The 21,958-nt window shown below is 34.4% G+C and overlaps 1 protein-coding gene across 4 annotated transcripts in view; it reads right to left on the reverse strand.

Moving 5' to 3' along the window:
- SLIT2 (slit guidance ligand 2) overlaps window positions 1-21,958 on the reverse strand; it is a 310,878-nt gene that overhangs the window by 91,726 nt on the left and 197,194 nt on the right. For all 4 annotated transcript variants that reach the window (XM_011221190.3, XM_002916360.4, XM_019796534.2 and 1 more), the window contains 3 exons: window positions 12,397-12,468; window positions 11,700-11,771; window positions 4-75 (listed from right to left, as the gene is read on the reverse strand). In XM_011221190.3, coding sequence (XP_011219492.1) covers window positions 4-75; window positions 11,700-11,771; window positions 12,397-12,468 — 216 coding nt within the window. The remainder of the gene's footprint in view (window positions 1-3; window positions 76-11,699; window positions 11,772-12,396; window positions 12,469-21,958) is intronic.

The following is a 21,958-nucleotide window of genomic DNA, read 5'->3' on the forward strand; positions in this document are numbered from 1 at the left end:
TACAGTAACTGTAAGGAAAACAGTCCTTCAAATAAACTTTTTGGGAGTTCCGTGATTTTGTTTCCATAGAGGACACTGAAAAAACATGATTTAAATGAGAAAAAATCAGACATCAAGCCAGCATAACAAATAGACCCAACACATATGTATTCAGGCATATAGGAGGTTAGTAAGCACTCCATACATCATAAAAGCTACAGTTGAGTAAACAAACTTCAATCTGCAAATGTGTTTTTTCCTGATTATAGATCAGATATATGCTTACGGTAGAAAGTTTAGAAATTACTGAAAAAACAGGGACACCTGGGTGGCTCATTCAGTTAACCAACTCTTGATTTCGGCTCAGATCATGATCTCAGGGTCATAAGACTGAGCCCTGAGTTGGGCTCTGCACTCAGTGAGGAGTCTGCTTAAGATTCTCTCTCTCCCTCTCCCTCCGCCCCTCCCCCACTCATGCTCTCTTTCTAAATAAATCTTTTAAAAAAGGAAAGCACTAAAAAATAAGAAAAATTAACAAAAATGAACACAATTCATAATTTTATTGCCCTTTCTTAGAAATGTCCACTGTTCAATTGCCACGTTTTGGAACACACACACACACAAACACACACAGAGTTCATATGTAATGAGTGCATACTATAGTAACAAAAGAGAACACTAAATGTGGAATCCATTGCTGATTAAACAGATGAGTTTTAGGTTTATTATACTGATAAAAAGTGAAAAGAATCTAGATAAAGGTAAGGTTTTTGTTACATAATGTGTACGCTTGAGAAATGTAAGATCTGTGAAGAAAGTGATCACTAATATGATTACAGAAACATTTTTGAAATGTACGTTTCTCCAAGATCTGTGAAGAAAGTGATCACTAATATGATTACAGAAACATTTTTGAAATGTACATTTCTCCACATGAATGCATCCACATGGTATCCACCTCTGATCAGCTACTAAGTGTAACCACCAAGTGCAAGCACCATGGCTTAGTCCCTTCAGTCCACCTGGCGCCTAGCACTGATTTGAGCATGCAGTGACATTGTAACATTGGATAGATGAGTGATCATTGTTGGATGAGTGAGATGAAGAAATAAATTAGAAAGGGGACAAATTAAGGAATAATTAACAAACTGGATGAAAAGAGGGGATTTCAAGAACAAATGAATAGAAATGTGTTGATTCACCATACTGGCTATGAACAATAAGTCTGAAATGATGCCTATCTACTTTTAACCCCCAAAAGGAGGGAACCACAATTATGAATAGGTAAAGATAGAAATTATAGTCCTTAGGGAGACAATATGGCAATATATATCAAGAGCTGTAAAGACATTTATAAAAACTTTTACTTAGTTTCATTCTTAGAAGCTTAAGAAATAATCAGAGACAGACATAATATTTTAAGCACAAAATGTTAATCATGGTGTAATTTACAACAATGAAAAAATAGACACAAATAAAATGTCTCCAAGTCCCAAAAAAAAGGTATTCGTTAAATGCATATTTCACATTGATAAAAATCATGTTTTGAAGAGTATTTAATGACATGAAAGTGTTGATGATAAAAGGTTAAATTTGAAAAAAACATAATAAAGTAGTATATTATATTATAATTTTGTTTAGAAAAATATATACCTGTATACATAGGAAAAAGCAGAAAATCTCTGGATGGCAAGCAATTTGATATTCAGAGGTGATTTAATTTCCATCTATATATTTTTTCTTTTTTTTATATTCTCTACAATGATTTTATTTCTTCTGAAAATGAGAAAAATAATTTTTTGGAAAGGGCACGAAGGATGTCATAATATGTAAAGGAAAAAGCTGAAATAAGAATCTAAATAATTAATATGTTTGGCAGCAGTATATTTCTGTTTGAAAAGGAAGAAAATAATACAAGAAAAATGAATATGAGTAAGGGAAAAGCTGTTGTTTCCTTTTAAGATGTCAGTGAGAGGTGGGATGTATTACAATAAAGGAAAGAAACGCTCAAGGGAATAAATAAATATAGCTGGGCACTATATTGTGTAAGGAGACATTCCATTTGTATAGATCCCAGTGGTATAGTTACATAGTTCCACTTGTGCAGAATATAGATGCTTTGAAAAAGGTAAATCAATTAGAGAAGGAAACCATCTAAAAAATCAAATAATAAAAGAGTGAATTCTGTATTGTTAGGGTCAAAGAGGTAAGGGACTTAAGAAAGAATAAGCAAAAATAATTGTATTTTTTTAAGGTCAAGAATAAGAGAAGAGAAGGCTTTTGGAAACACATGAGCAGATGAAGACAGCACTTTTCAGGATATTCAATACAATACCATTCAGCTGATTAATTGAACAATAGCTATCATACACTTATTATGTGCCAGAAGCTTTTACTAGGTTCTAAGCTTGGTGTCCAATTAAGCTGAATCCAACTGTTACTTGTTGAATGATCATCATTTGCCCTTGTACCACCAGACTAATACAAGTGAGGTGAGTGAAGCATTATCTCAAAGAGCAACCCAAAACAGCAATTTTGAATACTGAAGGAGTTTCATATTTTGAGCCCATTGAGATATAAAAAGGAAATAGGATGCATATATATTGTGGGGGACCCATATAAGAATTAAGGAGCAAATTATGGGACTAGAAACCAGAAAGTATAAGAAAAAAATGTGGAAAGAACAAAAATACATGGAAGTAAAATAACATGCTACTAAACAGTGAATCAGTCAACCAAGAAATCAAAGAGGAATTTAAAAAATACCTGGACACAAATGAAAATGAAGACACAATGGTCCAAGATCTTCAGGACACAGAGAAAGCTATCCTAAGAGGGAAGTTTATAGCAACCCAGGCCTTCCTCAAAAAGCAAGAGAAAATCTCAAAAGAATAAGCTAACCTAACATCAGAAGGAGCTAGAAAAAGAGAAATAAATAAAACTCCAAACCAGAAGAAAGAGAGAAAGAAAGAAAGAAAGAAAGAAAGAAAGAAAGAAAGAAAGAAGACTGGAGGAGAAGTAAATGAAATAGAAACTAAAATAACACTAGAACAGATCAATGAAATAAGGAGCTGCTTCTTGGAAAGATCAACAAAATTGATAAACCTTTAGCCAGGCTCAAAAGAGAGAAAGAGAGAGAAGACTCAAATAGACAAAATCAGAAACAGTAGAGAAATAACGGATACCACAGAAATAAAAAGGATTGTAAGAAAATATGATGAAAAACTATATACCAACAAATTGGACAACTTAAAAAAGTGCATAAATTCCTAGAAACATATAACCTCCCAAATGGAATCAGGAAGAAAAAGAAAATTTGAACAGACTGATTACCAGCAATAAAATTGAATCAGTAATTAAAAAAAAAAAAAAACCAAAAACACCCAACTTCCAGCAAACAAAAGTCCAAAACCAGATGACTTCACAGGTGTATTCTACCAAACATTTAAAGAAGACTTAATACCTATTCTTCTCAAACTATTCCAAAAAAATAGAAGAGAATGGGAAGTTTCCAAATTTGTTCTATGAGGCCAGCATCACCCTGATNCCCCTAAAAAAAAAACCAAAAAAAAAAACACAAAAAAAAAAAAAAAAAAAAAAAAAGAGAGGCCAATTACTCTGATAAACATGAATGCAAAAATCCTCAACAAAATATTAGCAAACTGAATCCAACCATACATTAAAAAAAATAATTTACTATGATCAAGTGGGATTTACTCCTGGGATACAAAGGTGGTTCAATATTTGCAAATCAATCAACGTGATATATTACATCAACAAAAGAAAGGGTAAAAACTATATGATCATTTCAACAGATGCAGAAAAAAGCATTTGACAAATTACAACATCCATTCATGATGAAAATCCTCAACAAAGTAGGTTTAGAGGGAACACACTTCAACATAATAAAGGCCATCTAAGAAAATCCCACAGCTAACATCATCCTCAATGGTGAAAAACAGATCCTTTCCCGTAAGGTCAGGAACAAGATATGGATGTGCATTCTCACCACTCTCATTCAATGTAGTACTGAAGCCCTAACCATAGCAATCAGACAAGAGAAAGAAATAAAAGTCATCCAAATTGGTAAATAAGAAGTAAAATTTTCACTATTTGCAGATGACATGATATTATATATAGAAAACCCTAAAGACTCCACCAAAAAACAACTAAAGCTGAAAAGTGAATTCCATAAAGTCGCAGGATACAAAATCAGTATATAGACATCTGTTGTGTTTCTATACATTAATAATGAAGTAGCAGAAAGAGGAATTAAGGAAACAATCCCATCTGCAATTGCAGCAAAAAGAATAAAATAACTAGGAATAACTTAACTGAGGAGGTGAAAACCTGTACTCTCTAAACTATAAAACATTGATGAAAGAATCTGAAGACAACACAAATGGAAAGATATTCCATGCTCACGAATTAAAGAATAAGTATTGTTAAAATGTCCATGTTACCCAAAGCAATCTACAGATTTAATGTAATCCCTATCAAAAAACGAATAGCATTTTTCACAGAACTAGAACAGATAATCCTAATATTTGTATGGAGCCACAAAAGACCCCGAATAGCAAAGAAATCTTGAAAAAGAAGAAAACTGGAGGTATCACAATCCCAGATTTCAAGATATACTACAAGGCTATAGTAATCAAAACAGTATGGTACTGGCAGAAAACAGACACAGAGATCAACAGAACAGAATAGAGACACCAGAAATAAACCCACGATTATATGGTCCATTAATCTACTACAAAGGAGAAAAGAATATGTAAGGGTAAAAAGACAGTCTCTTCAGCAAATGATATTGGAAAATCTGGACAGCTATATGCAAAAGAATGAAACTGGACCACTTTCTTATACCATACACGAGATTAACTCAAAATGGATAAAGGACCTAAATGTGAGACCTGAAACCATAAAATTCCTAGAAGAGAACAGAGGCAACAATTTCTCTGACATCAGCTACAGCAACATTTTTCTAGGTGCATCTCCTGAGGCAAGGAAAACAAAAACATATATAAGCTATTGGGACTACATCAAAATAAAAAGCTTCTTCACAGCCAAGGAAACAATCAACAAAACTAAAGGCAACCTACTGAACGGGAGAAGATATTTGTGAATGACATATCCAATAAAGGGTTAGTATCCAAAATATATAAAGAACTTATACAACTCAATGCCAAAAAACCCCAAATAATCCAATTTCAAAAATTGGACTGAAAACATGAACAGACATTTCTCCAAGAAGACATACAGATGGGCAAAGACACAAGAAAAGATGCTGAACATCACTCATCATCAGGAAAATGCAAATTAAAACCACAGTGAAATATCACCTCATACCTATTAGAATGGCTAGTATAAAAAAGACAAGAAGCAACAAGTGTTGACAAGGATGTGGAGAAAAAGGAACTCTCATGAACTGTTCTTGGGAATGCAAAATGGTGTAGACACTGTGAAAAACAGTATGGAGGTTCCTCAAAAAGTTAGAAACAGGACTACCATATCATCCAGTAATTCTACTACAGGCTATTTGCCCAAAGAATAAGAAGACACTAATTCAAAAAGGTTTACACACCCCTATGTTTATTAGCAGCATTATTTACAAAAGTCACCATATGGATGGAAGCAGCCCAAGTGTCCATCGATAAATGAATGGGTAAAGAAGAGATGGTTTATATATACAGTGGAATATTACTCAGCCATTAAAAAGAATGAAACCTTGCCATTTGTAATAACATTGATGGATCTAGAGTATAATGCTAAGTGAAATAAACCAGTCAGAGTAAGACAGATACCATATGATTTCAGTCATACATGGGATTTATGGAACAAAACAAATGAACAAATAGAAACAGAGACAAACCAAAGAACAGACTCTTAACTACAGACAGCAAACTGATAGTTACCAGAGAGGAGGTGAGTGGGGGATGGGTGAGGTACATGAAGGGAATCAAGAGCATACTTTTTTTAAATATATTTTTTAATTTTTTTAATTTAATTTTTTTCTTACAGCTTTTTTTAATTTAATGAATCACTGAACACTACATCAAAAACTGATGATGTACTATACAGTGGCTAACTGAACATAGGAGCACACTTACGACGAGCACTGAGTAATGTATAGAATTGTTGAATCACCATATTATTAACGGAGGATATCACAATAGGATGAGGAAATCTGTGTAGGCATTACTTGGGTATATGGACTGGACTGTCAATCATAAAAATATGATAATAAATACTAAATGTGATGGGGATGAGATATCTCTACAAAAAGACATAGCAGTACTAGAGTTGGTATAGTTTTCTTATTACACAGTGAGATCAAAATGGTACAAGGAAAAAGGAGTTAAAAACATAAAAAATCCAGGGGTGCCTGGGTGGCACAGCGGTTAAGCATCTGCCTTCGGCTCAGGGCGTGATCCCGGCATTCTGGGATCGAGCCCCACATCAGGCTCTTCCGCTATAAGCCTGCTTCTTCCTCTCCCACTCCCCCTGCTTGTGTTCCCTCTCTGGCTGGCTGTCTCTATCTCTGTCGAATAAATAAATAAAATCTTTAAAAAAAAAATAAAAAATCCAAAGACCAGGACAGAGAAGCTGGATGAGAGTCAAGAAAATAGGGCCCAAATCCATAAAAATGGGGAAAAGACGTGTCATCACATAAATATATAAAGTGCAAGAAGGCCAGTGAGAATTTGTGCTACATTCCTGTGAAGGACAGAAAATTTTAAAAGAAATTGAAAGATGAAAATGAATTCTGCAGACAAGGAAATAAATACCTGAGGGATTTGGATAATATCATCCAAATACCAACAGTGACAAATTGGGTAGCTTCTCTACAATTTTCTTATACATAACTTATATTCGGCATACCGTATACAGTGTACAAGTATGCTGATCAAGAATTATTTTATAGTCCATTGGACCAATAGGGAAATCTTAAGGAAATCTTAAGCAGCTCTTATACCTGCTACCAGAAGGAAGGCTAAGAATTCTAAGCCAAGTTTCAGCCTTGCAAGTGTCACTATTAGGATATTAGGAGATAGCAAAAGCTGATGGCTGAAAGCTGGCAGAAGACAGATCTACTACTAAAGAGAAAAAAAAATGTTCAAAACGGAAACCTGTAAGATGGCTATCATGAAAAAGATGTTATGGGCTGACTTCATTATTCGAATAAATGTCAGAGAGCTACACTTATAAATTAAAAACAATGTATATCTGAGAATTAAAACTAAGCAATTTTAAAGAGAATATGATAAAGAGAAAACAGAGGCTGCTACATTTTCACTGAAAACCAGTAGTAAAATGTAAGGTACTCAGCAGTTAACAGCAAGCTAAGAAAAGACTGTAGGGATTGTTAACACAGCAATCAAATTAAAATACAGCATCTTTCCTCTGTAGACCTCTGCGGAATTTGGGAGCTAGTTAGTGAAGAGGGAAATTAGAATAAGAACTACAATAGTTTGTAAGGGGTTAATGAAAAAAAAATAAGAAAAGAGGAAAGCTATATGTTGAGGATCTTGGGCATAAGCATTTTCTGGGATAATCAAAATTGAAAAACATACAAATCTACTCAGGAGAAGAGTTTGCCTAGCCCCTCTCTGTTATTTCTGGAATGTTTCCTCTGTGCTTTAACAAAGCCAGTAGGGGAGTGATCTTACTCCCATTTTAGAAATGAGATAGCCGAAGCACAAGGAAATTAGTAACTACTTAAGCCAGGTGCCTGGTAAAGTGCTAGAGTTGGCATTTGAATACAAGCCATTTAATGTCTTAAAGGCTGTCTTGCTTATCCACTATGCTATACTACTAAAAAACTTCTTTATTTTGTAATATAAAATTACGCTTCCAACCAGTCAATGGAAAGCAATAAAAGATGTTTACAGACAATGCCTAATATACTAATATGTTGAATCTCTAAAAAATTCTTATTAAATATTATTGATGTCGCAATGAGGGCAAGAAAAAGCACTAGGATAAAATGATCCAGTAAGTACATGTATTCTGAATGACATTTTGTCAATATGTAATATATTAAGTTAATAATAAAAATATTAATATATCAATAAGAACACATAGTAATAATATGTAATAAAATAAATTTTAATGTTAGTAAAAGTAAATAAATGTTAATCCAATTATTTAATAGGAGAAACCTTTATATATGTAAGTAATCTCTACACCCAAAGTGGGGCTTGAACTCACAACCCTGAGATCAAGAGTCACATGCTCTACAGACGGAGCCAGCCAGGCACCCTGAATAGGAGAGACCTTTAAAACATTTAATAAATCAAGCCTGACTTACTATTCTGATAATTAAGTAACAATTTAAAATAGTTCTTTTTATTTAATAAAACGCATTAGAGGTATTTGGCATCATATCACCTTTAATTATTTTTGCTTCTTTAGCAAATGCAGGGACTAAATTAACCTGGGTATGTACATTGAGTACTGTTCTAGAAAGACATGTGAGAGAAACCTGCACGAGTAAACACTTGATTTAAAAAAGGGGAGTGTTGCCTATTTGCATGGCTGTCACAGTTATCCATATGCCCCAAGTCACTTTACTCCCTTCGAAAGATTTAAACCCTGGCTCACTATTACATTATACTCTCCAACCCTCTTCTTTTTCCGCAAACCTATAATCTGTCAGCATCTTTTGTCCCTCTGTCCTCGTGGCTGTGTCTTGGACCTTGCCACTATCAACAAGGCAACCTCTGCATAATTTCAGTTTTAACCTACTGCCTCCCTCCAGTCACATTTTTTCTTGCTCTTTCTTGAAACACTCAGCACAGTCTTGTCTCAGGGTCTTCCTGTTTAGTTGTTCTCTCCGTCTTGAATACTCTTTCTCCATGCATCTACACAGTGACTCCTACAACTGGAGTCTTCAGGTCTTTGTCCAGGATCACCTTTTTGGGAGGCCTTTGCTGACCATCCTGTTTGAAATTTCATCTCTCCTTCCCGCTGGTACCCCAATCACTTCTGCTTGCTTTATTCTCCTTCACAGCATTTGTTGTTTTTGTTTTGTTTGTTTGTTTGTAGGTTCCACACCCAGCGTGGAGCCCAAAGTGGGGCTTGAACTCAGGATGCTGAGATCATGACCTAAGCTGAGATCAAGAGTTGGACGTTTACCTGAGTGAGCCGCCCAGGTGCCCCTCCTTCACAGCATTTTTTAATCATCAGATAGAATATCTCTTCTGACTGGTATCTAGTTTATCATCTCCATCTAGTTGGTCATCTCCATGAGGGAGAGATTTCTGTACTTTGTTCACTCATGCATCCCCAGAGCCCAGAGTAGGGCTAGGACACAACAGGGTCCCTACATATCTCTGTGGAACGTACGATTTTGGTTAAATGGAGAGAAAGGCTATTGCAAGTCTGGAGAGTTGTCCACTTTATGAAGGGGTAAATAAATTAATCTTTGGAAGGTGAATTCAAAATGGGAACACAATGAGGGAAATGATACTAGTTGTAACATGTGGACTCTCTCTAGCATAGCTGTTTGATTCTCTTCATAAAATGTCTGTTTGCTGATGTTACGGGGCAGTGTGTGGGTATGCCACTTCTGGAAAACAGTTCCTACTCTTCTGCATATACTAGGTTTCGAACTAGAAATTCCCCAGTGACTTAACGCCCTGACTAAAAATCAGTTGTATAAGGAAAGATAATGCTTTGTTATGGCTTTCTGAAAAAAACTGTACATAGAGCTTTGGACAGGAAGATTAAGAACTCATCTCAGCAATCATGTTCTTTTCATGTGTTATTTCTCTTACTATTTGCTATGAGTCTATTATAGTTATATGGGTAGGTATGTAATAATTTATAATATAATTAGTTGTAACTATGTGTTTATTAATAAATATAATACATAGTATTAGTATATTACTGTATCAATAATGTGTAATATATAATAGAATAAAATACATAACATAGTAGTTAATAAATGTGTTATTATATATGTTAAATATAATCTATAATATAATAAATATGGAAACAATAAATTACATGTTCTATTCATTACTTATTTTATCTTACTATTTCTTTTTATCATTTATTTTAATTCTTACAATCAGAAAGTGTTAATTAACATTAAGGCAATAGAGCTCAATAGTAAACTGCAAGCAAACAGATACAAATAGTATTTCTCCAACCATTTTTCTCTTTTGACATTTTCTGGTTTTCTTTGAGGCACAGATAGTTGGACCAGGCATGGGCACAATGACTTGACTTTTGTTCTGTCCTCCTGTGTGGCTGGAATGTTGTCTCTATTTACTTTGGACAATATTACTGTCCAGAATGGCATACACAGTACTTCATGGACAATTTGAGTAATTTAACTGAGTTTTACATTAAATTTTTGTTATTTTAGAATCTGACGGCCCATCCTAAGGGCAATACAGGTCTGCACTCTGCATTTTCCACCAACAACTGTTCCTCTGGTGTTGGACTTCCTCTAGTTAAACCAACATCAACAAGAAGGGCGCCTGGATGTCTCGCAGGGTTAAGATCTCAAGTCCTGCCTCAGGCTCCATGCTCAGTGAGGAGTCTGCCTGCAACTCTCTCCTCTGCCCTCCATCCATTCCCTCCCTCTCTCTCCCTCTCCCCCTCCGCAGTCTCGCAAAAAAAAAAAAAAAAAAAAAGGCAACATCAATAGCAAACAAAAACGAACCTAAGCAGATACTGCAGGTGAAGTGATAGTATTTCAATTTCTTTCTTCAAAGAGAACTGTAGTTTTCTGAGCAGACCAGAAGAGCAACCTGAATACCCATGCACCCAGATGAATTCTCCCGATGTATGAGTGAGTGTGACATGCTACATAAACCCAGGAGTTTATCAGGAGTTTATCTGGGCCTCACACATGGGTATCGAGGAACTCCCATGGGCCACTATTGAGTTCCGAAATTCTCAAGAGCTCCGCCATCATTTATAATGATAAGAACCCTTCTCTAAGCTCATACTCTTAGAAAAATACATGCCATTCTCCATGTTCAAACTTTAAAGTTAAAATCTGAAATACAGTTTACCTTACTTGGTGGCCTTCTGAAGATTTTTTACAAATTTGGAAGAATAACAGCCTTTATCCATTTATTTTACAATCACTTTAATTTATGTGGTTATCTGCCTGCAAATCCTTTTGACATTAAAAAGCTGTCATACTGTATTATCTTTGTTCTTTGAGAGAGTAAAGCTGATTCTTTCAGGGAAGTCTTAAGGAGATGAAGCAGGGAGTCAAGGGGGCCCCTCACTGGGCATCTTTCAACTGTTCTCTGTAAGACTTCACTGAATGTCATTCCAAAGGGGACTAATACTGTCCCCAGAGAGTGGCTACTGGCTTGAGGAATATAAATACAACAATGACCAGAGTGCTCCAAAATAAACATTTTTCCCTTTATTTCAGAAACAGAAAAACTGTCAATAATATCAATATAGAATAATAAAGAGGCTTCTTACTCTTGCTCTCTAAATAGCAAAACTATCAAATCCTAAAATATATACCCCTAAAAATGGGCTGATTTTATTGAAGGCTGATTTTAGTGACAGGTAGCAGCCCTCCAGAAAAACAATGAAATTCATTAAGACTGATAATAATTAATATTATTAATAATTCATAAAACTTAAATGATAAGTTTTCTTAAATTCAGATATTTTTTAAAAAATGGAGCCATTATTAGTTGTGTATTCTGCTTCCCTTCAGTGATGTGGTCAATACTTACAGTGAATTCAGAGAGCGTAGTCCTTGGAAAGCGTCTGGTGCTAGTTCAGAGATCTGATTATTACTCAGGTCACTAAGATAAGAAATAGGGTTAGGGCGTTAGACTCAAACAATGAATCATGGAACACTACATCAAAAACTAATGAAGTACTATATGGTGACTAACATAACATAAAAATAAAATCCATTATGCCATTTAAAAAAAAAGAAATAGGGTTAAGTTAAATTAAATAGAATGTCAGGGAGGATTTACAGCAGGAGAAAGCTACTTACTGCCTTTATGCGTCGATTTTGCACCTATCAATACATGTATAAAATTTGCAACATAAAACATCTGAAGCAACTTCAATTTAAAAAAAAATCAGATTTTTAAGTCAATTATTGGCTCTTTTCTGAAATTATTATAAGAGATGCCATGTCCTAGTTTTGAAAACAGAACATCTAAGATTTGACTGCATACTCTATTGATCACATATTCACATGGGTGTGAATCAATATGTTAAATTTCAGAGAACTTTAAAATATTACATAGTTTAGCTTTTAGCATTATAGTATCATACAACTAGCAATCAGATAGTCAAATCACTTAATATTTAAGCTGTCAAACACTCAAATATTCATACATAAGTGAATGTCTGCATGGTCATGACCTGTATAATTTTTTAAATTACATATATTCCAGAATATTATTCACTCACATTCTCCTAAGCTTTTTATATGGTGAGAAAGCTCCAGGAGGGATGACCTTGATTGAGTTCTGTTCCAAACGTCTGCAATGAAAAAATTCAATTTTTAAATGGAAACGTGAGCTCTTGGGGATGTTTAATTCAAACCCAGGATTCATGTCAAGAAGGAAAGTTGATGGTCTTCATGAATGATTCTTTTTTTTCTCAAAAATGACTACTAAAATTAATAATGCTGTGCCCTAAATGTGCAGCAAGATTGGTAATAAAAACAAGGCAATTATACAATGAATAAAAATCGCCTGATTTTTAGGCATTACAGGAACATTAATATTTAAGTCTGGACTTTGTATAAAAGAGAAAGCACCTGTAAGAAACTAACTTCAGAGTACATTTTAATAACCTCTATCTCAGAAAGAGAAATATGTAGTAACACTGAAGAGATGTACAAGATGTTTTAGAGGTAATTATAACTCTTTCACAAAGGAAATTACTGTTGAATATTAAATTTTATAAACCTTTTATTTCCCCTACAGAAAGCATATTATAGGTTGAAAAAAAGCTGTTATACTCAGAAAATTAATTTTGCAGCTTCTTATGAGGTAAATCTTAAATTCCAAAACCATTAGGTATCATAGGTATTTTCAGTAAGACTGTCTGGACTCTGAATATCTCGTGTAAAAACCACTGCAGTAAAGCACATTCAAACACAAGTGTTTTTATCAGGCACTGACATCAGCGTTGAAAATAATTCTACTCTCTGGTTCTGTTATTGGAGAAAGACACAATTTTTCCCACTTAGTTATGAAAAACACAAATAAATAGATTTCACTAAGTGTTTTGGTAAATATTTTATCCATCAAAAAATGTTGCTTCTCAGCTTCATTTCTATCCACGTGAACATCATAATAAACATTTCCCATCCCCCTTCCCTTTTCTCTTTGTATCCCAGAGGCTGACTCCTGGGAACCACATAACCCAGGCTCACTTTGGCTTTGGTGGAATTTGGCTAAAGCGAGGCACTAGTGGAGACTGAAGGGAAGATGAGCCCAGAAGCCAGGATACCCTCCCCTCCTCTGCCTCAGGGGATGTCCCCAGCACAGCCCCCCTCCCCCACCCCCAGATCTCCTTCCTAATTTTAGTTCCTGCTGGGGCCACCTCCTGACTTTGCATAATATCCTTTTCTTCTTAGATCTTTGTAGCCCTGGAGGGGAAGGCACCTTTCTATTCTCTGTGTCACCTTCACAACTGCTGAATTCATTCCTCACATTAAATCCCTCTGTTAAAACACATGAGCTTCACTTTCCTGCCTGGATTAAAAAATATATATACAAATATATAGACAGGTATAAATATTTTTATTGGCATATTTATATATTTATGTATAAATACAATAACTATATATGTATATTGACTATATTGTGTCATATACATTGATTCAATTTTACTGAATGTTAGTAATACCTGAACATGTACATTTAACAGCAAATCAAAACAAAATATCCCCAGAAGGTTAAACAGAAATGCCTAAATTTTGGTCTTATCCAATTCCAAAGTCCTTCTCACAGTTCCAGGCTTTCTTCAATAGCCTCAGGGTTCACCCTGACTTCCTTATCTCTATATGCAATGGGACTCCTCAGATAATATCACTCTTGAACACATTGTAGCATTTGACATTGGGAACAATACTTCTTCCATGGATATAGCATCTTATGTCTCCGGTTCTCTACTTGTCTTTTTTCTCAATTTCTGGATTTGCTTTCTAATCCTCTAAATCCAGTTATTCCCCAAGTTACTATCCCTTCCTCTCTCACACAAAAGGTAAAAGCCTTTCTCTGTAATTGGCAACAGTAGTTATGATTCTCTCCTTCCAAAAAGCAGAAATTACTTTGTTCACATTCAAAATAAATTCAAGTTTATTTACAAAATATGTGAGGAAGAAAATTCAAACCGCTCATAATGCACCACTCAGATCAGTGAGTTTTAGAGGTCCTTTTGGTATGCATATTTATTTTATCTAAGTCATATTGTATAGAGAATTCTGAGTTGTACACCTCATATCAAATATCATATCATACAGTTTTCCTAATATCATTAAATATTTTGGAAGATGTTATTTTTAATGTCTTTATAACATCTCATTATCAAAATGGACCATAGTTCCTTAATCATTCCTTATTATTAGCCCATTTAGGTTAGTAGTAATTTTATGTTATGAATCATACTGTTTAGCTATTTTCAGATGACTGAAGCATGGCCTCCTGCTAAAGCCTTACTTGATTTTCTCAGGTACGGTCTCTTGTATCTTTCTCTATATACCCAAGGGCATCCTCTTCTCTGTGCCTCTGCTCTATCTCATTGTATTCTAGTCATTTTTCACATATCTCTCCTCCACCAGGTTTGTTGACTCCTAAGGGGCAGATTTGCCCCAGAAGACAAGAAATAAATCATATGAAGAAAATATGGATTTGGCATCTGGATTATTATCTGAGTCTTGAGAAAGGGTACTTTTTTCAAAAGCTCTAAATATAACAAAGGGCATTTAAATCATTTCACTGTTACACTTTTGATTAGAATGTTATAAATTGATGGTTTAGAGACACTTTTTTTTTCTTTTCTGTAATCCATTCTTGTAGTTAGATCTCAAGAAGTTTAAAATGTAATTGGTGAAAATACAGTGAAAGCAAGCTAAAGACGCAACACTATTGACTGGAGGACTTTCTTCGAATCCAGGGCAATGAAACATCATTTCATTTTGTTAAAGATTTGGTCAAAATAATATAAAGCTATGATAAGAAAAAATTAAAATTCTTAGTGTCTAGTAGATTTCTTTCAATGCAACAGTAATGCAAAACTAATTTATATGACTACTTTTCATAAATATCATTTCAAGTTCTTGAAAACAGAAAACCAGTAATCATTCATTCATTCATTCATTCACCCTCTGCAGTCTACCTGTGCAGTATATACTCTGTGAATGGAATTCAATGGTGATCAGAAGCAAACATGTTATACCCTCATGGAAGTTTTATTGATAAAGTGGCTAATTTTACAGTTACACTTCTGACTAATTTGTTCACTAAGTTCTTTAAAAATGATATATTCTGTACTGATATATCAATAACATAATTCTATCATCTAATTTAACTGAAGAGTTTCCTTAGAAATTTTAAAATTCGGGGCGCCTGGGTGGCACAGCGGTTAAGCGTCTGCCTTCGGCTCAGTGCGTGATCCTGGCGTTATGGGATCGAGCCCCACATCAGGCTCTTCTGCTATGAGCCTGCTTCTTCCTCTCCCATTCCCCCTGCTTGTGTTCCCTCTCTCGCTGGCTGTCTCTATCTCTGTCAAATAAATAAAAATAAAAAATCTTTAAAAAAAAAAAAGAAATTTTAAAATTCATTTATTATTCTAAAATCTCTCAATCCAGAACACTTACAATGATCACTAATTGTTCTAATGGCACTCAAATACATTTTAGTATGACAACTAAATATGTGTCTAATCTACAGTTTATGTCATTGATAAATATTCCTATTAAAGTAAACAAATGATATATAAGTGAGGCTATATATTTTTTAGGAAATGCATGCACAGAAAGGTATAAAACAAAGACAAATCATGATGAAATAGTGTTAAATTTTCATGCAAAAATAATAATTCCAACATAATATAGTGATGTTGCATGTATCATTCATTCTTGCAATGTACCACGACTTAACCTTCACATTGCAAACCATTTCATTTACAACATATGCAACAGAAAGCTGAACAATGACATGTAAAATGGATTTGCTTGCTTTTCTTTATTTATTTGCTTCCAACCTTTGTTCAAAAAAAAAAATATTCGAAACAGAGCTTACATGATTATTTACACTGACTCAGCAGCGAATTGGTTTTTATGGCACCGTACCAGCAGTCCATTAAGGCAAAACATAATTGCCTCCTTCATTCAAACAGATTCTCAAGCAAGAAAATATTCTACCACTGACAGATGTCAACCAATAAATTTTAAAATGTTTCAAAATGTCCATTTTCTCCTCGTTAGTGGTCAAACAATAAACTACGGTTTACTTCCTTTAAACTCAGCTGTCTAGGACCCTACTGTTCATGAGAACTTTAGGATATATTTTAAAAACTACAAGCAACACACATCTCAAATGGTCTTCATACTCCTATAGAAAAGAGGGGAAAGTATTTCAACCAGATTATAAAACATAAGGGAGAGATATATTAGAGCATTTAGGTGAAGGTTAAAAAAAGAAGCAAATGAAATGTACATTTTCTATCTTTCCTATTCTCTAATCTTCTATTTTAATAGCATAAAATCTGCTGAATTTTATGGAGTGCAAATTTGAATCCACTGTTCCATGAAGAATCTAATTAAAAACATTCCAGGGTTACAAAAACAGATAGTGTCATGGCTAAGATATATTTGCATGCTGTGGGTAAAATCTACCACAATTAAGAGCCTTCCAAATGTTAGTTCTTCATAAAAATAAGATTCAATATTTTGAATTTCAAAGTAAAAATATATTTAAAAAACTGAATAAGGGAGGAAGAACATTCTATCAACCGCATATTATATGGAAATGTTTTTCATGTAAAAGTAGCCAGAACCTTTTTCTCCACAGAATGTATGTGAGCAGTTCCAAACATTTTATCACTGTGTGTGTGTGTGTGTGTTTATTTTATATAAAACCAACCTGCTGTTACCACCTCATCAAAATCATGGAATCAAGGAAATTCTAGTTAGAAGTTCCATGACATAAGACATGGAAACAATTTTCTAACTACCCCATCAAAAATTTCAGAAGTACAATATGTTTAACCAATAAAAACCTTCCTCCTCACTTGCATACAGCCTTTTTCTCTTGTTCTTTAATTACTGCTTTAAAAAATATATATCATGCATGTCTTCACACTTACAGAGTTCCTAGAGAATGAACTGCAACTGATATATATACCATTTTCTAAAAGATTGCAGAAAATGGAAAATTATCAAGGAATCTCTCTGCTCTACTACCATATAGACCCTTAGAACATGGAAATGATGTACAGGTATATTCGAGCTCTGTGACATAAGAGGCCCGATGCTGGTTATTAACGAGCAGACTTTACATCAGTAGAGTAGACAACACAGTCCAACCTAGGAATTAAAAAATGCCAACTAGGGACGCCTGGGTGGCACAGCAGTTAAGTGTCTGCCTTCGGCTCAGGGCGTGATCCCGGCGTTATGGGATCGAGCCCCACATCAGGCTCTTCGGCTATGAGCCTGCTTCTTCCTCTCCCACTCCCCCTGCTTGTGTTCCCTCTCTTGCTGGCTGTCTCTATCTCTGTCGAATAAATAAATAAAATCTTAAAAAAAAATGCCAACTAGTCCTGAAGCCATTAATGAGATATTAAACAATATTAGTTTATTTTAAATGACACTTCCGGCTCACTAGTCTTCAATTCTCTGGAATTATTTTCAATATTTTTCAAACTAAATTATGTTGACAAGCCATACAAAATAACATCCACATGCCAAAGCTGAAACAGCTCTCTCCAAGAGCTATTATGTTTTCTATATGTGTGTACATAAAGATTAAAAATGTATGGTTTAGTGATTAAAAGATAAAAATGTATGGTTTAGTGATTAGAAGTATGAGCTTTACAGCCACTGATAAACTCTGTGGACCTTGCAAAAATTACTTTGTTTCTTTGTCTCAGTTTCTTCTTCCAAAAAATGAGGAAAATAAAACCTACTCTAAAATATGTTTTTTGTAAAAAATTATGAGATGTAGAAAAAAATGCTATTTTTCTTGCATGAAAAAGGGGGAAAGAATAAAAATATGGGGATATACATGTGTATATGTGATCACACATGTAATAAGCAGCACTATATAATTAAACGTCTAAACACATGTTAGTTTCACACACACAGGTTGTATAAATAAATAAATCTGAGACATGATTTGAACTCTAGTATGAAATAAATATATAGTATTCCAAAGCACATTTTAAAACAAATTAGCAGTACAGATTTGCAGATAACCCAGCCATTATATATTAAACATATACATGCATACATCATTCACATGGAGGCTGAAAAAATATATATAATGTTGTAATTTCCATGATCAACATGATTAAAATATATAGCATTTTCTCAAATTTGGAGACTGTCTTAGGAACTCAAAAAGGTTTTACAACACCAGTAAAGTATGAGTTTGGATTGACTGTATCTGTAACATACAGCCCAGATGTTGATTATACATGGCAATAAAACTGACAGTTCTTTGCATTTTCCCCATCTGCTTTTAACATAAATGGCAAAAACAGCTGCCAAAGAATAGAACATAGATTTAATGGGGCGTGTGTGTGTGGGGGGGGAGGGGTTGTGAAATGACTCTAGCTTCTGAATCTTGGACTGCTCAGTGTAGCCAAATATTCTCATCATAGGTAACATCAATCCAACATTTGAAAAGGAGGAAGCAGCTATATTCCTTTGACATTAGGGATTCTCTTGCCTATTACATAATAATTCTAAAGTAAGTATATTTCTGGACTATTACCTCTGGCTTTAGCAGTAAATGTAAGCCTTGAAATCCTTCATATGTCTATATAAAATGACGAAAGATATTTTAGACTGAAATACAATTTCTGTTATGTAATTGTAGTCTCTCTAGTACTTTGTAAGTTTAATAATTATCTTCAGCAGCTGAGTGAATATTTGTCTCTAGAGGGACATATGCATATAGCTAGCATTTCTGCATTAGGATTGTATCCATAGTAATTGATTATCAGCCATTCCTGCCTTGGGATGACTTGTTCCTGAATACTGTCCTTTTCCTTAATCTTATTTTATTTTTTTGTGATGTCATTCTAGGGTACTTGCCCCTGAGGGTAAATTCAATTGATGTTTTCACTGTAGAAATAATTCTTCTACCATTTGGTCTTTAAGCATTTAAAGCAAGACACAAATATGTGTGTGTGTGTGTGTGTGTGTGTGTGTGTGTGTGTGTGTGTATGCGTGCACACAAGGGTGTGTGTTCTTACTGACTTCATATTCAGGCAGTGACCTAAGTGAAGGTTAACATTTTCATGGCTGTCTTCATACAGATATATATTCAAATGCAAATATACACCCAAAACTCACAATCACATGGTTTAGATTTAGAGGGAAAAATGGGCTTAGCCACACGGCTCACTGATTTCAGGGGGACAGAGTATAGATTCATAATGTCAATAACACTAAGCTTTCATATATAATTTCTCTTTAGCAATTCAAGAAAGAAAAATAGTTAAATGTTCTGCTTTGTTTTTCATTATTGATGAAAACCTTTTGGACACTAACTTTGAGTCAGGCACTGAGCTAAGCTGCCCATTTGGCAATAATTTTAGTTTTAAAAACATTATGCAAACTGTCTTTCCACATCGCTTGTTTAACAATGTTACTCAATGAGTCGATAACAATTGGCCTTCTTCCTCGGCATCGATTTACTGTCCAAATCATCCATCATCTTTTTCCTTGAGTTTAGGTAACACTGTGGCCAACAGCAGTATTTGAACTGTATGCATTTTCAACCTAATCTTTCCAGATGATTATAGTACCATAAATCTAGAACTTAATCCCTACAAAACATGCTGGTGATTTGTCTGATAATAAAGAACACTTTGACCATGAACCAGCTGTCTTCATTTTCATGTTAAAGTCTACACAGGTCTTATTTTACTTCTGATGGGTCCCCATTTTCTTTTCTGTAGAAGTTTTTAGGGAATCAAACACAATCCTTAGGGTCACTTCCTGGGATTGCCCTCCATCCCTATCTGCTACTACGCCGGCCTTCACCACACCCTACAGACTGTTGCTATCACTTCCCTGGTGTACTCTTTCCCTTCAAACCATTCTCCACTTCATCTTAGGGCAATTTTTCTCACTAACATATCTCATCATGCTAGTACTGGGCTCCAAATGCTTCCTTGTATACTATTGTTATTAGGAAAGGTGATTCTTCAAGATCAGGCTTCCACTTTATGTTTAGCAACCAAAAACTGCTTTAATTTCTCAAACATATACTACCTCTGACTTTTCTGGGACTTTCCCTATGCTTTTTCCTCTGTTTATAGAGCCACCATTTCTCTGCCTGCCAGACACATCCTCATACCCGGAGATTCCTTGATTCTCCCAGGCAAGCCAAGGTACTCCTTTCTCTGTATTCCCTATGTGTATTTTATTACTTATCACATAGTTTTCAAATTTTCTCTTTGTGTGGTTTCAATTCTCTGTACTGTAAACATCTTGAAGGCTGGGAGTGTGTCCTTTCTTCCATAATGCCTGAGCAGAGTAGGCACTCAAAAATATTTGTTGAGTATGTAGTGCATGAAAAAGAAATGCTATTTTCCCACATGTTCTTCTTTTGTTGCAATAATACTCATCAGACTCCTTGGATTTTTTTTTTTTTTAAGAGAAACCAGTTGGAATTTCTCTCTTGCCTTACCACCTTAATCTCCACTCTAGAAATTTTAGTATTTCTTTTTTGCCAATTTATTTATAATTTTACCATACTTATTTTCTCTTTTTAACTAATATTGTAAAACTTTGATTCAGTCTTCTATGTCTTTCTCTTAAGAAAGCCATTATAGCTTTCTGTTTAAATGATCACACATCTCAACAAAAAAGCACATAAAATATGTGTGTATACATACATATAACATATGTTACATATATAGCTTTTTTGTGAAGTTAGGTAGAAATAAAAAACATGTAAGAAAATAAATTGAAAGGGCAACCAACAGAATGGGAGAAACTATTCGCAAACCATATATTTCATAAGGGTTAATACTAAAACAAATAAAGAACTAATAAAACTCAGTAGCAAAATAGCAAATAATCCAATTTAAAATGGGCAAAGGACTTAGCCATTTTTCCAAAGAAGACATAAAATTGGTCAATACATACATGAAAAGGTACTCAACATTACTGGTCATTAGGGAAATGCAAATCAAAACCAAAATAAGTTGTCACCCCAGAACTTTAGGATGGCTATTATCAAAAAGACAAGAGATATCAAATGCTGGCAAAGATGTGGAGAAAAGCAAACCCTTGAGCGTTGGTGGGAATGTATGTTGGTGCAGCCCCTTTGGAAAACAGTACAGAAGTTCCTCAAAAAATTAAAAACAGAACTGTCACATGACCTAGCAATCTCACTCTTGGGTGTATATCTGAAGAAAATGAAATTAGTATCTTGAAGAAATGTCTGTACCCTTATGTTCACCGCAGCTTTATGCATAGTGGCCAACTTATGGGAACAACTTAAATGTCCTTTGACAGATGAATGGATAAAGAAAATGTGATATATATATATATATAACATATATATATGTATATGACATATATGCCTATATGACACACACATATATGTAATACACACACACACACACACACACATTATTCAGCCACAAAAAGAAAGAAAATCCTGTCATTTGCAAAAACACAGGTGAACCTGGAGGGTATTACGCTATGTGAAATAAGTCAGAGAAAGACAAATATTGCATGCTATCAATTGTATGTGGAATCTTTAAAAAAATGCCAATT

This window comes from Ailuropoda melanoleuca, chromosome 11 (genome assembly GCF_002007445.2).
Source record: "Ailuropoda melanoleuca isolate Jingjing chromosome 11, ASM200744v2, whole genome shotgun sequence".
Classification (NCBI taxonomy): Eukaryota; Metazoa; Chordata; class Mammalia; order Carnivora; family Ursidae; genus Ailuropoda; species Ailuropoda melanoleuca.